The sequence below is a fragment of the Cervus canadensis genome, chromosome 24 (assembly GCF_019320065.1).
Source record: "Cervus canadensis isolate Bull #8, Minnesota chromosome 24, ASM1932006v1, whole genome shotgun sequence".
NCBI lineage: Eukaryota > Metazoa > Chordata > Mammalia > Artiodactyla > Cervidae > Cervus > Cervus canadensis.
In genome coordinates, this window is record NC_057409.1 from 13,681,176 (window position 1) to 13,700,772 (window position 19,597).

At 54.3% G+C, this 19,597-nt stretch overlaps 1 protein-coding gene and 1 long non-coding RNA gene across 8 annotated transcripts in view; one reads left to right on the plus strand and one right to left on the minus strand.

Annotated features, from left to right (window-relative positions):
- The window catches only part of COL16A1 (collagen type XVI alpha 1 chain), a 51,759-nt gene extending 45,041 nt beyond the window's left edge, over positions 1-6,718 (minus strand). For 6 of the 7 annotated variants that reach the window (XM_043444663.1, XM_043444662.1, XM_043444660.1 and 3 more), the window contains exons 1-7: positions 6,501-6,717; positions 4,840-4,946; positions 2,489-2,563; positions 2,264-2,381; positions 1,285-1,408; positions 707-973; positions 13-93 (exon numbers count right to left, since the gene is read on the minus strand). In XM_043444663.1, coding sequence (XP_043300598.1) covers positions 13-93; positions 707-973; positions 1,285-1,408; positions 2,264-2,381; positions 2,489-2,563; positions 4,840-4,912 — 738 coding nt within the window. In that variant the 5' untranslated portion in view covers positions 4,913-4,946; positions 6,501-6,717. Of the gene's footprint in view, positions 1-12; positions 94-706; positions 974-1,284; positions 1,409-2,263; positions 2,382-2,488; positions 2,564-4,839; positions 4,947-6,500 lie in introns of all 7 variants that reach the window. The other variant, XM_043444658.1, reaches the window with a different exon arrangement.
- A 103-nt stretch (positions 6,719-6,821) lies between these two features.
- On the plus strand, positions 6,822-16,605 carry LOC122426057. The gene is made up of 3 exons (XR_006265110.1): positions 6,822-6,920; positions 8,000-8,068; positions 16,238-16,605. It is a non-coding gene; the product is annotated as an uncharacterized LOC122426057 (long non-coding RNA).
- The last annotated feature ends 2,992 nt before the right edge of the window (positions 16,606-19,597 follow it).

The window sequence follows — 19,597 nt, forward strand, 5'->3', positions numbered from 1 at the left end:
CAGGCCACTCACCCCTCCTGGTAAAATCTCACAGCAGCCCTCCTCCAGCACGAGCTCCGGGTCACAGTAGATGTGTGCCTGCTGAAGGTCAAACTGCAGGGGACACACAAGTGTCACTTCATTTCAGCAAAAAGCTCTGTGTCCTGGCCCCCAAGGAGGCACAGAGTTAGCTCCATCCCAGGGTTTGCCCTCAGAGGCTTTCCAGTCTGGCCTGGGAGACCATCAAGAATATAGTCACAAATACAAAGCAAAACCATACACTCAAGAAAGAGGGAGAGGCAGGAGAAACGTTCGCTTTGGCCAGAGGAAGAGGAGAAGAGGAGGTTCCATTCAAGCTGGGCCGTGAGGACCAGTAGGTATTCGGCAGGTAGGTGTACAAGGACAAGCATTCCAGGTGGAGGTAACAGCATAGGCAAAGGCTGGAGGTGTGAAAGTATTAGGTGAGATGGATGGCCGGCATGAGATCAACCAGAGCCAAGGTGCATGGACAGGCAGAGCAGAAGGTAGACATTTGTAGACATTTTAGGGCCCAGGTCATGAAAGACCTTGAATGCCAGGGTAATATGTCCAGGCTGCATCTGGAGGTCAGTGGGGAACCATAAGGGGATTCTGAGCAAGGGCAGGCTCTGGTGAGATATAGGTTCTGGGGAGCCGACTCAGGCTCCCAGAAAGTGGGAGCAGAGTCCAAGCCCGACCTAGCACTCACCGAGACAGGTTTGCCCTGCTCAGCGTCCAAGCCCAGAAAGACATGGCCCACAGGCTGTATGGCTCGCCGGGGCCCCAGGGGCTGGGAGGAGGCTGACATGCAGTCCACGTGCACGGAGGCCACTCGTTCGGCCACGCTCAGCACCAGCTTGTGCCAATGCAAGTCGAAGAGCTGGGGCACTGAGAAGACGCAGGACACAAAGTCACCATCTTGGCCCCGGGTCCGCAACTCCAGGCTCCGCTCTTGACTGTTGACTTCCAGGGAAATCTGTGTGGAGGCGGGGAAGGCAAGGACAGAGAATCAGAGCCCCGTGAGCCACAGCCTGACAAAGGTAAGGGCCCGCCCACTCATTTCACAAGAGGGGAAACAGCCCACAAAGTGAGGAAAGCTGGCTGGGGTCACAGAGAAATACCTTCTAAAAGAATGGGATAGGGGGGCTGCAGGTGGCCTCAAGGGTGGGCACTGGGGTGGAGCAGGGAGGCTCCAGGATCTCAAGCTTGGGACAGAAGCTGGGCTGGACTGGTACCCCTCAAGACCCAACAGCAACGGGGGTGGAGCGAGTGGGGAGCCAGGCTCACCTGCGGGTACCCATCTCCATCGGTCACTTGAAACAAATACCACGTGTTCCGGTGGGTGTGTTTCTTCATCAATAGTGTCAGCACCAGGGCAAACTCACTGGGGAGGCCCCGAGGGAACACGCGCCTGGGGGTAGAACAGGGAGGGTGCCCTGAGGCTCAGGTAAGAGACCACCCGCTGCCCACCCTGGGCCCTCAGCACTGTTGAACTTACACAAGACAAACATAGGCACACAACCTCCAATGAACACACATATACATATACACATCCATTCATTCTACAGACATTTCTTGAGGGCCTACTATGCGTCGGGGGTGGTCTGGTGGCTGCAGGTAACAGGTGAAAAGAAAGAGAAGAGGCCTATCCTCAGGCAGCCCGAAAGTCTGATGGGATGATGGGGGAGATAAGGCCATAAACAAAGAATCCTCAGAATGACTGTTTCACTCTTTCACGAGGATTCCAAGGAAACCGAGATGCCATGGGGAGCATGACCAGGCCTGAGGGAAGGGAAGAGATACTGAAAAAAGATGACTGGATTGAGCATGACTAGAGAATCAAGAAAGAAAAACGAACATTCTGGAAGATGAGGCTGGAGAGGTAAGCCGAGGCCAGAACACTCAGGAACTTGTAGGAGCTTGGACTCGACACATATCAACGCATGTGAACACACACACGTGCACACACAAACACACCCAACTCTTTCAGGCTCCCTCCTCCATCCTGGGGTCCTCACAGTGCCCATGGGATGCAGACCTGTCCTCATCTACTGCTAGCCAGAGATGGGGAAAGGACAGAGGGTGGGCCTGCCAGTCCCTCCCTGCCTACCCTGCCAGGCCCAGGAGTGGGACCAGGCTGACTCCTGGCAAGGAGCGAGATAAAAGACCCACGGGTCCCCCCTGAGCTTAAGCCCCACATCCAGAGTTGCTGGGGAGCGTGGCTGAGGTCAGTACTGATTCCCAGTGGCCACACTGGGGCCTTTACCGCGTGGGCTGGGTGACTGAGACTGCTCCCAGTCGCAGGATGAGTGGTCCCTTGGGATTTCGGATCTTCTTGATGGCAGACGTCTTCACGAGGCTGAGTCGGTGGATGAGGTTGAAGCCTTTAGGGGAGACACCAGATGACGAGCTCAGCTGGGCAGGTGAGTGGGGTACAGGCCACTCCAGGAAGATGGCGGAGGGGGAACAACAGGCTGAGCTGGGCGCTCACCAGTCACGTTGGTCGATAAGTCACTTCTATGTTCCAACTTGAGTCCTTCTTGCTGTGAATGTGGGCACTGCTCCCCTGGAAAAGAATTGGCAGTGAGGGCATCTGGAGGGGGGTGCTCAGGCTGAGATGGAGGCACAGCTGGGCTCTTGGGGAACCTGGGACAGAGCCAGTTCATGTTCCCCACTCTGGATCTTCAATCAGGCTCTGCCCTGGCCTCCTTTCAGCTTTTGCCTTCTGACCCTGGTGGTGGCTCAGCTGGTAGAGAGTCTGCCTGCAATGCAGGAGACCTGGGTTCGATCCCTAGGTCAGGAAGATCTCCTGGAGAAGGAAATGGCAACCTACTCCAGTATTCTTGCTTGAGAAATCCCATGGACAGAGGAGCCTGCCGGGGTCGCAAGAGTCAGATACGAATTAGTGACTAAACCTACCTACCTACGATGGGAGTCAGGGCACAGATGGGAAGACTGAGGCCTGGCCTAAGGCTACTAAGTGAGTTCATAGCTGAGCAAGATCAGAACTCCTAGAACCCAGATCTCCTCCAGACCCCCAAGACAGGGGCCAGTCTGGCAAGAGAACGAAAGAAACTCTAGACAGGTCACATACTCCACGACATACACCTGAGTGGGGGACAAAGGAGCACTTCAAGGGCAAGATGTCAGAACCGTGCACACTCTGTTATGTATCTGTGCACACGCGTGTCTGCACATGTGTGAGCTGTAGACTCCTGGGCCACTAGGGATGCCATGTGCCACCGGTACATGTGCTCTTAGCAATGGGTGGGGTTCCGCTTCCCGCAGCCAAAACAGACAAGCAGGCCAGACATAAGGCTGAGTCAACAGATTGACTTTTCACCTGGATAGCCATCTTATGAAACTGTGAGGAGAGACTGAGGGCCTGAGTGGACCACAAGGTCAAGGGAACCACCAGAGCCTTAGGGCTCCAGACAGGATATATGAAGGGGGTAGAGGCTCCTGCAGAGGGGATAGCTTATTCAGGTCTCCGAAACCTCAAAGGGACCAGGTAGGCAGCCATGGGCCTGCCTCTTCTCTAGGGCTGATTGAAGAGAAGTTTTGAGAAAGGTACTACAACAGAAGAGATAGACGCTAGAATTTTAAAAAAGAGAGCTTTTTCATCAATGCAGATAGGGTAGCTGGGACAAGGCAATGGATATAGCTCCTAGAAGCTGGGACACTGGACTCCTTGGATCCCTGGCTAGAAGAAGGAATCATGGATCCCTAGGCTCAGTGACCAACCCCTCTCCCTGAATCCTTCTGCCCCAGGTTTGGCCAGAAAAACTATCACCGTCTTTAGTATCAGCAGCAGCAAGGGGTGACTCACCCCTTGGAAATGGGCCCAAATTCCTTACAGATGTTGAAATTTTCTGCCTCAATCCCCAGGGGACCCGGTGAGGGAAAGGAGAGTAAAGCATACGTGGGAACATGTGAAAACACGTATGTAGACACACAACCCACACGTCGCCACATACACCCTCTCACATCTGTCCCTGGGTTTTTCTGCCTCTTTTGGCTGGATTGGGGGTTCTAGGAGTTCTATTTCTGCTCAACTACACAGCCAGAGGGCACCCAGCAGGGCAGGGCAAGCTGCCCGGTCAACTTCCTCTGGCTTTGGGCCCTGGAAAGCTACACCCTTCTGTCTTATCCAGCGTCTGGGCCTTGAGGCGGGCCCTTTATCCAAGATCGCGGGGGAGGAGGAGGAGCACGTGGGCTGGAGGATGGATCCTCCACCATGGAAAGGACTGGAGAGTCCTGGCCTGTCTGCAAGGAGAGCTTGCTGCCGGCTCCTCCCCACCACGCTGGCCTCGCCAGCCCTTGGGGCACAGGTTGGGTTTATGTATTGCGGAGGGGGGTTCTTCCCACACACAGAGACATAAGAGTATGGACAGAAGCACAGAGCAGCTCTGAGATGTAAAAACAGAGAGGCCCAGAGATACACAGATATGTAGACAGAAACACACACTCTCTAGCTCAGTGGTCTCCCAACTTTTTCGGCACCAGGCACCAGTGTCCTGGAAGACAATTTTTCCAAGGACCAGGGTCCGAGAGGGATGTTTTCAGGACGATTACATTTACTGTGCACTTTATTTCTATTATTGTTACATCACCTTCACCTCAGATCATTAGGTGTTAGATCCCGGAGGTCAGGAACCCCTACTCTAGCTCGACTCATGCTGGCTCTTGTGTGCAAACAGCTCAGGCCACCCTGAGCTCAGCCTCTGGACTCTCCTATAAATGCCCACGTGACCGAGGTCCACAGTCACATACCTGCATAGGACCCCACACCTCAAGAGCCAGTGGCAGGCCTATGGCACTCTGATCCTCACGTCATCTCACCTGTATCTGCCCCATGGCTGTAGGTAACGCAGAGACTGAGCAGCCACAAGCCAGGAGCCCAAGATGCCCACATCCCGGTCCAGAGAGGTCGACTGCAGTCACGGCACCTGAAAACCACAGGGAGGGGGAAGGTGGATTCCAGAGCTCACAGAGCACAATTCCACACGTGGGCAGGCAGCAGCCAGCCCGTGGGGCCCAGGCTCTGGTCCTGGGGTGACAGGAGGTCTGGCCAGGCATCAGTCCCTCTCAGAGGCCCAACCACAGGCCTTGGGCTAGGATTTGGGCCGCGGTGATATTCAAAATATTTAACCACCGGTATGGCACGGACATCCAGCAGCCAGTGCAGAATGCTGGCTAGAGCAGTGAAACCATGTCCAGGCAGCATCGGGCTGTGCTAGTGGACAGTTGCTGGACTGAAGAGAGATGGAGAGGGTCCTAAAAGGCCAGGTCACTGGGGATAGCGTGGAAGTTTGAGGCAGAGGCTATTTGCCAAGACGCTTGGAAGTATTTCAATATTTTATCAACCTGTGCACTGTATTGGTAAATGCTAATCTGGTACCTGGCTAGCTGCACCCAGCTCAGCCAGCAGGCCCTTTCTGGCACCCACAAGGCACTGACAACTGAGCTGAGTCTCCTAGAGGCATCACAGGGGCCAAGGAAGCTTCCCTCATGGGTGCAGTGGGCGGGAGAGCAGGTTACCAGGCTCAGGACCTTGTTGCCAATCTCCCCTGCTGATGGATGCTCGTCTTTTAGTTTTATTAAACCCTGATGGATGGGCCCAGATAAATCAATGCAGGCTCAGCAAGCAGCCAGCCAAGCCATACATCATCCGGCCTCCCATGAGACAGGCAGCCCGCGCGTGTGCACACAGTCATGTGTGTGTCGGCTTGATACACACAGATATACAGGCATATATACACACAGGCATATTTGTGCACTGTGTGCACGCAAGCCTACCTACACACAGGCAGACTCACAGAGACATGTGTTCAGGGGCCACACAGACACACCAGCCTGTACACACACACGTGCACACAGGCAGGCGATGACTACCCTTCCTGCAGGCCCTCCTGTTGGGAAGTTCTTGTGCAAGTCTGACCTCATTCTCTCCAGCTGTAAAGGAATTCTGTTTCCCCCTCCCTCAGTTCTGGATGGAGAATGAGAGCAGGCAGGACCCCTCGCCTTCATATATTTGGAGATAGGACCCCAATCTCCCTCTTCTTGGGGCAGAACTGTTCCCCCACGCTGCTCATTCCCCATTCTGCAGGTATGCACCTCCTATCCCTCCACCCCTGTCCTGACCTCCCCCTCCTGCGAGTCAGTGGAAGGACGGCCAGCTGTGAGAGGCAAGTGAGAGCATGTGGAGGCGTGAACTTCCATGGGCTCCCTGTCCCCTTCCTGCTCCTGACCTCTGGCCTCCACTCACCTAGCCCCAGCCAGAGCAGGGCACTACAGAGATAGGAGAGGTGCTTCCGCGAGGAAACGATCCTATCCCAATAGGAAGGCACAGATTCGGGGGCAGAGAGAGTCAGAACTGCGATGGAGGTAGAGCCTATCCTGCTAGAAAGAAGAGGACTTAAGTCCAGAGAGGGAACGCCTATTGCCCCAGGTCACACAGCAAGCCCAGAGCCAGGAGGCAACCCCCTCCAACCCTCACTTACCGTGGCTGGGGATCGCCCCCACCTCACTGAGTAATCCAGACAACCCCACGCAGCCAACCCCAGAAAGCAGGGCCTGGGTTCCTCGGCCCGCTGAAAGGTCCTCGATCACTTCTGGCCGGCTTCGGGGACCCCAAGTTCCCGGATCCCGAGCTTTGGGGGCTGAAGTCTGTCCCGCTCGCGCGCCCGCGCGCGCGACTGCCGGGGACTGCCGGCTACTCCGGGTGGGGGAATAGGGGGCGGTTCCAGGGGGCTGGGGACTTGCCAGGGCCGCTAATGGAACACAGCTGGATCCGCCCGCCAGGCTGGAGGAGGGAGGGAGGACCGGGAGGGGGCTCCAGCGGTGGCAGAGGCGGCGGGACGCGCGGCCCCGCTGCTGGCCTGGCTGCGCTCCCAGACCCGCCCCTTCCATTTGCCCGCCAGGTGAGCGAGCGAACTAGGCGGGACCCTGCGTGCCTGGAGCTGCCCTGCAAGGGGGCTCTGGCTGCAGGCGGGTGGGGGCGGCGGGGGGGAGGGGGGAGTCCGGCCCTTTAAGAGCCAGGCCTGGAGCTTAAAAGGCCTCCCCTTTGCCACCCCCTTCCCCTTCCCCGGCTGGGCCTCCAGAAACGGGGGTGGGGCTGGGGGAGGGGGAATGAAGACCCTCCTCCCCAGTTCCGCGGCATCCGTGACGTGGCTGCTGCCCAAGCCTCCTTGGTCAGCTTTTTCCAGTTTCTGAGCCTAACATTCCCTGTGACTCTGTTCTCTGACCGTCTGAACTGGGGGGAGGGGGGCTCCCTCCAGGAGTTGGGGAGGGTGCTAAATTAACCCCTTCTTCTCTGGACTCAATTCCAGACAAGTGGAACCCAGCGGGTCCCCTTATTCCTCCTGACTCCATGAGGTTAGTCATGTCTAACCCTTTGCGACCCCATGGACTGTAGCCTACCAGGCTCCTACGTCCACGTAATTTTCCAGGCAAGAGTACTGGAGTGGGTTGCCATTTCCTTCTCCAGGGGAATCTTCCCGATCCAGGGATCGAACCCGGGTCAGACGCTTTACCATCTGAGCCACCAGGGAAGCCCAATGAGGTTGCGGCTGTTGCTGCTGCTGCTGCTGCTAAGTCGCTTCCGTCGTGTCCGACTCTGTGCGACCCCATAGACGGCAGCCCACCAGGCTCCCCCGTCAGTGGGATTCTCCAGGCAAGAACACTGGAGTGGGTTGCCATTGCCTTCTCCCCAATGAGGTTAGAAGGGCTCAAATCCCTATCCTCTAGTTTTGAACTTACTATTTAACGATGACTTTACTTTTTCATCTGTAAAACTGGATAATGACTGCATATACTTTGTGAGCAGAAAACAAATTAGTCTGTAAAAGTGCTTCCCAACGGCATAAAAGAGGAGCTCAATAAATATTCGCTGTTTTATCATTATTATGGTAAATGCTGGCAGGATGTGAGGATGGAGGATGGGGTGAGGGGGTGACGCTGGGCCAGCCCAGCAATGGAGAGGGTTTTGCTTCATGCTCAGGATCCAAGGAAGCGAGGGGAATTGAGGTTGGATGAGGAGAAGGTTGGACTTCTGAAGAGAAGGAAGCAGGTAAGCTGTCTAGTTTTGTCTAGAGGCAGGGGGATGATCAAGGTGACCCTCCTAAGAGCCTCTCCCCCTCCTAAGGGAGGTAGCAAATTTCTGGGCCCCAAGGATAAAGAACTATAGAGAGGTAGGTTCAAGAAGTCCTTGAGCGTAAGAATGCCTGTGGGGGGAGCAACTGGAGTCCTCTGATTGGGGGGCGGGGGGCTTCCTGGAAAAGCAACATTGTGGAGCCATAGCCCTGTGGCCCCATGTAACCTGAGGTGGGGGTGGGGGGGCAGGACTGGGATTTCCCGCCTCCAGAGCCTGAGGCGCTGAGTCAGCGGAAACCCCAGCCGTGGCCACGGAGGCGCACCACTGTGGTCCCTGCGCAGAGCCGGCCCAGATGTGGCTACGACAGTGGCAGGGCCTGGGAAGCGCTGAGCTCAGCAGGCGGGAAGTGGAGGGGGTGGGGCTTTCTGGGAGCTTTGGCCTGAGGAGTGGGTAGGCACAGACCCTGTCTCCATAGGGTGCTGCCCCAGCAGCAGGCACTTGGGAATGAATAGACAGTACCCAGACAGAGGTCAGGCTCTGTGCTAGCATTTCACATAGGCTAGCTCCTTTCGTCCTCACAACAGCCCCAGAAAGAGAATTATATGCTTACCCCCGTTTTACAGACGGAGAAACCCAGAGCATAGGAATGACTCAACTTGCAAGGTCACATAGTGGGTGGTGGGGCAGGGGCCCACGTCAGTTAGCCTGGGTCCATTGCACATGCTCTTAATCACTGTGCCACCCTGGGCACCCCCAATCCTTCCCCCATTCATACCCCAGACCCTCCTAGGCAGGAGGAGATGGCTGAACCCAGAGCAGAAGGGATCTGAGAAGGGGGAGTCCAGATCCCTTTCCATAGCTCCCCAAGAGTGCTCATAAGAACAGCCAAGCCTGGGGCACCTATGCCTGGATACACTATCACAGACACAGTCTAGAAACAGGCCTGTGCCCCTCCCTGCCCCAGACGCATATATGCAGAAGCAGAGAGTTAGATATGTTCTCTCACAGCACATGTGTATAGACTCCGTGTGCAAAGGTAGACAGGTTCACACAGACACAAGCACACACATGATTCTCCTCCACATAAGCAGACACACAGAGACACACGTGTGAGCACAGATGAAGCTGCAGAAATATATCCCTGGGTGTACTCAAACACAGGTGCCTCATTTCAGAATGCACACATACAGTACTTCATGTACTCGGATATGCACAAAGAAACACATGCAGGCACATGCAGACATGTGTGCACAAACATACACATAGAAACACACACCCGCGCCCACAGGCATCATTCTTTATACATGCACACAGGGAAACCTGCAGACCTGCAGCACATACACGTGCACACACAGACGCAGGGGGCCACACAGACGCGGCTCCCACAGAAACCCCTGCTCAGACATGTACTCACCAATGGGCATCCACACACACGCAGGCCGCGACACTGACACATTTACATGCATTCAGCCCCAGAAAGCCCTGCATGCCAGCAAGCAGGGTATCCCGTGGGGCTGGGCTCAGTGCCCTCACCCCAGATGGCATCGCCACGAGGTAATCAACGCTGCTAATCGCCACCAGCTGCCCCGGAGCCTGCCTGCCGCTGCCGGGCGGGTCTCCCGGGCCTCCTGGGCCTGGGGTTGTGTGCCCAGATGTCAGCAGCACCAAGGGCCTGCCCACCCCATTGTTCCTGCTGGCCCTTGAAGAATCCCCATCTGGCAGGGGCAGCCCCTGGGGCTGGGGGAAGCGAAGAGTCAAGACAGGGCCTGGTTCCAGGTCAGGCCCAGGAGCCCCCACAGAGCCAAGCAAGAGGTGGTCTGAACCCACACAGGCACACGTGCACACCTGGGCCCTAGCAGATGTGCACACAGGTGCACACACATACACACACAGGCACATCACACAGCTAAAACAGACTTCTGTACTGTTCCCCACAGAGCTGCCTGTCCGTGTCTTCCTCATGCTGGTAAACACCACCATAATTCATTCAGATGCTCAGGCAAACCACCCAGGAATCATCCTTGGCGCCTTCCTTTCTCCCCGCCATCCCCACTATCTTGTTGATTCTACACCCAAAACACAGCCTGCATCCACCCACTTCTCCCCAGTCTCACCCAAGCCACCCACCTCTTTTGCCTGGACTACTGCAGGAGCCTCCCAACCCCCTACTTCCCACCCAGCAGCCAGCGAAATCTTTCCAAACCCGTATCTGTTGGCGTCACTCTCCGGCTTCAATCTTCCAGTTTTCATTTCACCTAGAAGAACCCCAACATCTTTCCCCTGGCCTTACCAAGTCCTTCATGATCTGCCCTCTGCCTTCCTGTCCAGCCACCTCACCCCCTGAAGCTGTGGCCCCACCGGCCTCCTTTCTCAGTCTTGCATTCACCAAGTTGGTTTTCTCCTCCGGACTTTTGTACCAAGTCATCCTTCCGGAAGGATTTGCCCCTGATCTTTGCCAGGCTGGCTCTTTGACATCCAGGTCTCGCCTCGCCAGCCACCTCCTCGGTGACCTTCCCTGACCACCAGGTATAGAGGAGCCCTGAGTCGTCCTGTAATACATGACTCTGTTTCACATCTCTGCACAGCTCTGGTATTTGTTTGTATATTTTTAATATGAATAAGCAAGCATCTCCATGAGGGGCCTTGTTCACTGATACCCACTGCCCTGCACCCCACAGGCAGCCAGTGGTAAATTAGCAGATGAACGCACCCAAGCACTGCCGGGCTCTCAGACACAGATGGCTCCCACGGGAGGTGTATGACACATGAACATAGACATGAATGTGCACGTGGGCAGAGATACACGCACATGCCCAGAGGACATGAGTCACAGAGAAGAGGCAGAGGTCAGCCCCTTGAGCGTCTCTGGATGTCTCTGTCCTGTCTTCTTTGACTGAATGTGTCTCCCTCACTGAATCTGGCCTCTTTTTTCTGCATCTAATTCTCTAGCTCTCTTTCCTCCCTCTCTGTGACTCCAGCCCCCTCTCCAGCTCCCTCTCATCTCTGTCTATGTTTCTGACTCTCCTCTTTCCCTCTATTTTTGGAGCTGCGTCTCTAGCTGCATCTCTCTGTGCGTCTCTGATCTGTTTCTTGCATTTTTTGCGTCTTTATGTCCTTCTCTCCTGTCTCTCTTTGTCTCATCCATGTTCTCTGCTTCTCTTCACTCTGTCTCTCTGCCTCTGTTTCTGGCTTTTTATCTCTGCCTGCCTTTCATTCTCCCTCCTCCCCCGCTAAATCATCCCTGTCACCACGTCTCCACGGCTCTCTGGATCCCAGTGGCAGGGGGACCCATCTTTCACCTCTGGTGGCAGCTTTATGGTACCGGCGGGCGGGTTGATGCTCCACTCTGCTGATGACCCCCTCCCCCACAGGGGCATGGCGAGCGCCCACTGACAACCCCAGCCCTGGCTACATTCTTAGATGCCCAACGTCAGTAGCACCTGGCACCAGGTACCTGCTTGGCTTGGCTACCCTGGAGCTTCTGGAAAGGCGAGCCCAGACTCTGACGGGCACTGCCAGGCATGCGGCAGTGGTTGGGGAGGGAGACCCCGATGGGGGACGCGGGGACACTCCAGGCATCCTGAGCCTCAGCTTGGTTGTCCCCTGGGCTCTGCCCACCTGTTCTGAGGGACCTGTGGAGAGGTGACAGGCACAAGAGCCCTGGATTCCAGGCCCACCTCTACCTGCTGTGTGACCCTGGACCCCAGGCTCCCCACCATCCCATGAGGCAAACAATGGGATCCTGTGTTAACCCACCTGGTGTGTTAAAGCACCTCAAACCACCCTGCCTGATAATCTCAGTGATTCTCAACAGGGGCAATTTTCCTCCCCGGGAGATATTCGGTGACGTCTGGAGATATCTGGGGTCATCACAGCTTGGTGGGGGGGACCTCCTAGCATCTAGAGGGTAGAAGCCACAAGATGCTGCTAAACATCCTACAAGGCACAGCACGGTCTCTCACGATACAGAATGATCCTGTCCAAAATGCTCTCCTCCAAGGGGAAGATTCCGCTCCTCAGAATTCCCACGCTCTCTGACCTCCTTTAAACTCTTAATCATGCTCTGACCAGGGCTGGGGGCCATTAGAAGACACCGGGGTTGATCCTGCCTCTGCCTTCAATAACAGCAGCTAACATTTATTGAGCCCTTTTGAAGTGCCGGCTGGCACCACGCACGGAGGAACTCATTTTAGTCTCGCCACAACGGCGGGAAGCCCAGGCACTGTTATGATCCCCACTCTAAGCCTGAGGAGACAGGCAGAGAGAACATGAATAATCAGCTCAAGGTTACACAGCTAGCCAGGATGGAGCTGGATGGGAAACGGTCACTCTGGGACAGACTCACAGGGCAGAGTCCTCTCTGGAAAGGAGCCCACACAGCAGGGGTCTGGGAAGTCCCTTTCCCTCTCTGAGTCACCATTTTTCTTTCCTTTTTTATAAAATATTTATTTGACTGTGTTGGGTCTTAGTTGTGGCACACAGACTTTCTAGTTGTGGCATAAAGTCTCAGTAGTTGCAGCTCGGCATATGGGATCTTAGTCCCCCAAACAGGGATTGAACCTGCAACCCCTGCTTTGCAAGGCAGATTCTTAACCACTGGACCCCCAAGGAGGTCCCTGAGTTGTCATTTTTTTTCATCTGTCAAATGATATCTTTAACCAGCAACAATTCTAGGAGGTGAGGCACTGTTACCACCTTCACTTCACAGGCTAGGAAAGCAAGGATTCATGATTAAAATCTCAAAGTCATAGGGCTGGAAAGGGTGGAGCAGAGATTTGAACTTAGTTCTGCCTGAACTCAGCTCTGTCTGACTCCAGGACCCATGATCTTAGATGGGTCACCTGCACCCTGCCCCATTCTCACCCAGGGCCTGTAAGGCAGGAGAGCTGAAGTTGGGAGCTTGGAGGACTTGTTAAACTGACTGTCAGCCCCTCACCCCCAGAGTTTCTGATTCAGCTGTCTTCTTTTCAAATAAGTTCCCAGGCAGCGCTGGTGCTGGGGCCCAGGGACCACATGTGAGAAGCCCTGCAGAAGGGCACGGTGTTAGATCGCCTATACCTGGGTCCAAATCATGGCTCTGTAATTTGGTGGCATCAGTTCACCTCTTCCTTGGATAAACAGAAATACAGCATCTGTATACAGTATCAGTATATAGAAATACAGTATCTGTCACTTAAGGTTTGCTGAAAGGATTAAGGGAGAGATAGACGAAGGGAAAGGTGCTCTCCTGGTGTCAGCACCTATGAAATATACTCATAAACACTCACCAGTGTCACCGTCCCCAACAAGGGCACCTCCCTCCTCTCCAGACAGACTGGAAGCCCCCAGGGGGGTGAAGGACTCAGTGAAGGACTTAAACATCCTTTTCTCCTGTCTACCAGCCACCTCCCCAGACCTGCACAGAGCAGGACACAAAGATGACATCTCAGAACACATATGGGAGGGACAGTGCATCTGCCAAGACATCCCAAGGGTCCTCTGCCCCATAGCACGGGCCTGTGCTGCACCAGCAGCACTGAAGACCCTCAGATAGACCTGCCCCCGACCAGTCTTCCTCTAGACCCTGCCCCATTCCCAGTAATCCCTTCTGGTGCAAGAGTTGGCCTCCCAAAGACCTGGTGGAGTAGCTTGTATACCTTTACCCAAGCATCCTTCTCGGTACCAACCAACTCAATCCACAATTTTCTGTTGTGCTGTATGACCTTTAGCCAATCACCGGGCCTCGCTAAGTCTTAGTTTCTTTCTCTTTAAATTTTATTTATTTATTTGTTTTGGCTGCACTGGGTCTTCGTTGCTGCGCGCAGACTTTCTCTAATTGCGGTAAGCCGAGGCTACTCTTTGTTTTGGTGCACGGGCTTCTCATTGCAGTGGCTTCTTTTGTTGCTGAGCACAGGCTCTAGGGTACACAAACTTCAGTAGTTGCAGCACATGGGCTCAGTAGTTGAGATGCATGGGCTTAGTTGCCCCATGGCATGTGGTTCCAGGACCAGGCATAGAACCTGTATCCCCTGCACTGGCAGGCAGATTCTTAACCACTGGACCACCAAGAAGTCCTAGGTCTTAGTTTCTTTACCTAAAAGTCAAACAAGATCTCAGCATAGTGTTGAGGGTGGGGGCTACAGCCTCAGAATAATTTGGGTTCAAACCTCACTCCTACCACTTAGCAGCTGTGTGAATTGTGGCAAATCCCTTCATCTCCTGGAGAGAGCTTCAGTTTCCCTGTTGGTAAAATGGAATTGTCCACAGCTCACAGAGATGCTGTGAGAGTTCCCTGAGATGAGACATTTCAAGTGCTGTGCACAGCTTCTGAAACTCAATAGATGCTAGCTATTCCATACGCACGGTGAGAGTATAACCTTACCACCACAACAAACACAGTCTGTTGGCTGCCTTCCCTTCCCACCTGCCCTTCCCATGTTTAGCTTTGAGACTATCTTCACCTTCCTTCCTAAAGGAGCTGAGGAAGGCAATTGGGAACAGTCTCCCAAAAGGGGCAGATCTGAGCAGAAGCTTGGAAGAGGGAGGGGTGTAATTAATTATCAGCCTGCTAGACTGTAAGCCACAGAAAGCCCTGTTTTTGCTACCATTTTATCCCCGGAGCATGTGACAGAGACTAGGCCCTTTATAAATACTGGCAGCAGGAATGAAACAGGGCCCAGGACAAACTCCCTTTGGTGGAGAGCAAGCCAAGGAGTCTCCTGGGTAAGGCATGGTGGGGAGAGGAGCACTTGGGGACTCCCGGATTCTGTCTTTGCATGCAAGAGCCTCAGACAGTTGGACTCATAAATTCTTTGAATCCTGGAACTCTGGGTGGAGAGAAACTGGCTGCTACCCAGCCCCACCTCCTCCCAGTAGTGCCCTGGGCTGGGCTGGGGAGTCCTGACAACCTAGCTAGAAAGGGAGGCTGAGGGAGTGGATTTTCAGGGTGAAAATCCAACTTTTTCATCAAGACAGGAAATAAAATCTAAGCTCAGAGAAGGTTTGTTCCTGGCTCTGCTACTTCCTGGCTTCGTTTTCTTCCTTCACTTCTCTAAGCCTTTACTTTCCATATCTGTAAAATGGGGTGATAATGATAGCACCTAACCACATGGAACTGTCAGGAGGATTAAATGAGATAATACATGAAACTAAGCCAAGTCCATAGTAAATGCTCAAAAATGTTAATTATTAACATCATTAGTACTGAGAGGGCTGCTAATTCACTGGGCACTCTTGCCCTGCATCTTACACCGATGTTCATCGCTGGCAGTCCCTTCCCAGCCCACTTGCCTTCCTATTTACAAAGCTGATTTCATGTAGCTTTGAAAGGTCAATGACATTTCCAACAGATATCAGACAATTTTTTCCATGAAGTGGCCTAAATAATATATTATAAAGAAATAAAACCAACTGGAGTATTGTCAGCTTTGATCATTCAGAAAAGGCTTGATATTGGTGTCTGGATGACAGAGGACAGGTGGTTGGAAGGTGGGGAGAAAGAGCCTGGGACAGGGGACCTGGATTCAGGGCCGTTGCCCTTTGCCAACAAGGAAAAGATGATCTTAGAGACTCTTGAGCCCCTTTGTTCGCTGAGCCTGAAGCTCTTAAACCTGTAATGACCCAAACATGCCCCCTCCTCAGAACGGGAGCCAGCGTTTGTTGCTCAGTCATGTCCCATTCTTTGGGACCCCATGGACTGTAACCACCAGGCTCCTCTGTCCATGGGATTTCCCAGGCAAGAATACTGAAGTGGGTTGCCATTTCCTTCTCCAGGGGATCTTCCCAACCCAGGGATTGAACCCGGCTCTCCCGCATTGCAGGCGGATTCTTTACCGTCTGAGCCAGGTGAGCCAGACCCATGCAAAGCCTGGATGCTGCCCTTCCTCCCTCCACTCTAACCGGTGTTCCACATTCACTTAAGCGCCCTGACCAGGCCCCAATCATCTTAGCTGAGCCCCTCGGCATAGGAGGTAGGGCTCACCACACCACACCCATTAATCCCCCTCTGTACATCCAGAAGTGAGAAAAATAGGTGCCGGAGATAACTGACTTGCTGAGCTGGAACTAAACCCACATGTAACACTCAGCAGGTCACTGCTGCTTTTTAAAGAATAATTTTAATTGTCTGGACAATCCTAAGAATCTATTCTTATTCCGATTTTACAGGTGAATGGGTGTCATCTTCAACTTGAGCACTTTACCGTAAGGAAACAGGCCAGGAGAAGTGGCTGACTAGGAGTCAGAGCTGGGATTTGAACACAGGAATATCACAGCACAATCTGCTGTGTGATAGGCCCCTTCCTATCTCCAGGACTCAGCTTTCTCATCTGTTGAATGGGAATGCTAACTCTGAACCTCGAAGATCCAAGTTGGGACTTCTTGCTGCCCGGAGGCCACGTCCCCACCCAGAAGCCTAGAACATCTCTGTGGGCCTGGGCAGGAGAGAAGGGCAGATGTAGATGTGACTGCTCCGGGGGCGGATGGGGGGTGGGAGCGCTGCCGGCAGGCACACAAAAACAACTAATAAATCAGGACCGGGGGACTCCTAATCCTTCCCGGCTGTGGCTGCTACCGCTCACGCGGCCGGGTCCGCCATCGCCTGGCTGGCTCCCCGGGCCTGGGAGGGGGACATGGCACAGCCAAGAGTGCAGAGTCGGGCCAACAGGATCGGAGAGATGCCCAGCCGTCAAGACGGCCTCGGCTCCCGAGACGGGGGAAGGCCCTGCCGGCAGGGTGACTCAGGCCTCCCAGACCCCCTCCTGCGTAGGCACGCTCCCGGGCCTCGATCTATTTTTAGAGCCGGCTCCAGGCCTGAGCGTCGAGGGGCAGGGAAGGGGAGGCGGGGCGGGGGGGGGGGGGGGGTTCATGGGGTGCAGGCGCCTGACCAGCCTTCAGCTCAGTACTCTAAGCCCATAGGACCTCCAGGCTGTGTCTGTCCTAAAAACGGGATAACACGGAGTATGGGGGGGGGGGGGGGGGGGAGGTGCGCGCCCAGAAAATCTATCTGTACCCTTTTCCCCTTCGGCTCCGCAAGGCCGGGCAGTTCAGGGAGCTGGGCGCGGCCTCCTGAGAAACGACCTCTGTTAAGTGGGGCCAGGAGCCTCCCGACCGTCTGTCTGTCTGGCTATTGGACTGAAAGCCAGAGCGGGCAGGACTCCCGGGCGACCGCAGTGGCTGGGACGGGGCGGGGGTGGGGACTGCTGCGAGAGAAGGGAGGATGCCTCCAATTTCGGGAGATCCCAACCCCACCCCTCATAGGCCACGCCCCTATCCCGCCTTGGGCCACACCCACGGCCCGGGTGGCATCCCTGACTCCACCTTGGGCCCCGCCTCCTAACTAGCTCCGCCCACAGCCAAGCACGTATCCCGTTCCCAACGTCCAGGAAGGCCTGGATGCCATTCTCCTTAACAGCCTGGCACCGGAACTGGGCCCGTCTTTGGGGGCTGGGGCAAAACTGAGAGGGATGGGGGCCTCTTCCCCCAGCGTGAGGTCGGGAGAAGGAGAGCATCGAGGGCAACAATGGTGCCATTGATGGGGATGCCTCTAGGCTGGGGACCTATCTGTGGGAGCCAGGCAGTTTTGGAGGTTGAAGAGGTGTAGGCAGCCCCCAGCACGGAAACACCCCTGTACACCTGGGCACAGAGCTCTACAACGAGGGGACCTGGGGCAGAGGGCCCTTACTACTGGGCCCTCGAGGCTGAGAAGAGAGTCCTAGGGAGTGGGGACAGCTGATGACCCTAAATATTGATACATGTGTTCTGGATCGAGTTCAGGGACACACGGGGTTTGGAGAAGCCCAAGTGGAGGCCCAGCCCACTGAGGGTGAGGGGCAGAGGATGAGAGGCGGAGCCGGTCTCCCAGCACCAGCCCTCCATCTAGTGGGAAGTTTGGGAATCGCGGGATGCAGGGATGGGGTGCGGGGAGGGGTCCATTGCACCCCCAATCCTTCCTTCTCCCTAGATTTTCTGCTGACACCTTCAAACCACCATCCTGCTCTGCTCCGTCTCACGGACTCACCCCTGATAGTCATCCTAAGATCCACCCTCCCCCTACCCCCAAAACCTGTCCCTTTTCCCTTATTACTTATGGATAATACGCTCTTCTATTCATCACCGCCGCCATCAGGGGGGTCCAGGCAGCCACCACCCTTTGCCTGGATCCCTGCAGTTCCTGGCAACTGCCTTCCCTGCCTCCAATTTTACCCTCTCCCCATTCATTCATTACTAGTCAACTAAATGTTTCTGAACCAGACCTCTGCTTGGGTCACTTCCTTGATTCATTTTTTTCCGTGGCTTCTCGTGGTCAGATGAATTCCAAACCTTGGCTTGGGACTTGGGAGACCCTTCATCACCCAGACTCACCTCCTTCAATCCCAGCTATTCTCACAAAGCAATTATCAGTTCATCACACACCCCTGTTGACTGTCACCTCGAGGCCTTCATACCTGCTGTTCCCTCCTCCTGGAATACTTTTCCTTGCTGTCTTCAGGACTCTGTTTGGCAAAAAAAAAAAAAAGGTCCCCTCCTTGGGAGGCTTTTCCTGACCTTCTGGCATAATTTAGGTACCTCTTGTCTGAGCTCCCACAGGAGCCAGTTCCTGGGTCTCTCATCACCTATCCACTTTTGTGGCAGTATATATTTTTTTCCAATTATTTTTATTAGTTGGAGGCTAATTACTTCATAACATTGCAGTGGGTTTTGTCATACATTGACATGAATCAGCCATGGAGTTACATGTATTCCCCATCCCGATCCCCCCTCCCACCCACCCCCCACCCGATTCCCCTGGGTCCTCCCAGTGCACCTGGCCCAAGCACCTGTCTCATGCATCCCACCTGGGCCGGTGGTCTGTTTCACCATAGATAATATACATGCTGTTCTCTCGAAACATCCCACCCTCGCCTTCTCCCACAGAGTCCAAAAGTCTGTTCTGTACATCTGTGTCTCTTTTTCTGTTTTGCATATAGGGTTATCATTACCATCTTTCTAAATTCCATATATATGTGTTAGTATGCTGTAATGATCTTTATCTTTCTGGCTTACTTCACTCTGTATAATGGGCTCCAGTTTCATCCATCTCATTAGAACTGATTCAAATGAATTCTTTTTAACGGCTGAGTAATATTCCATGGTGTATATGTACCACAGCTTTCTTATCCATTCGTCTGTGGCAGTATATTTTATTGAGATGTTAATTATTTTGCTCCCTTCCCAGTTCCAAGCTGGTATCTGAGCCCTTTGATTTTTCTAGCCTCAGGGAACTTGTGAGGGGTTGAACACAAAAGCTGCTTGAAGTTTGATGGCTCATCCTGACTGTTGAAAAAGCTAACCTTCTGGAAGTGACTGCACTAGGTATTCCCAAGGGATGGGGAGAAGAGGGAAGCCAGTGAGGGCAGAGAAAGGAGAGCACGCAGCTAGCTGCAGTGGATTTCAAGCAGGGGTCATCTGAATGGTGGAGATTGGGGTCTGGTAGTCCCTCCCCCAACAGGTAATGGGAACTGAGAGGACGGATGGAACACCTGGGGA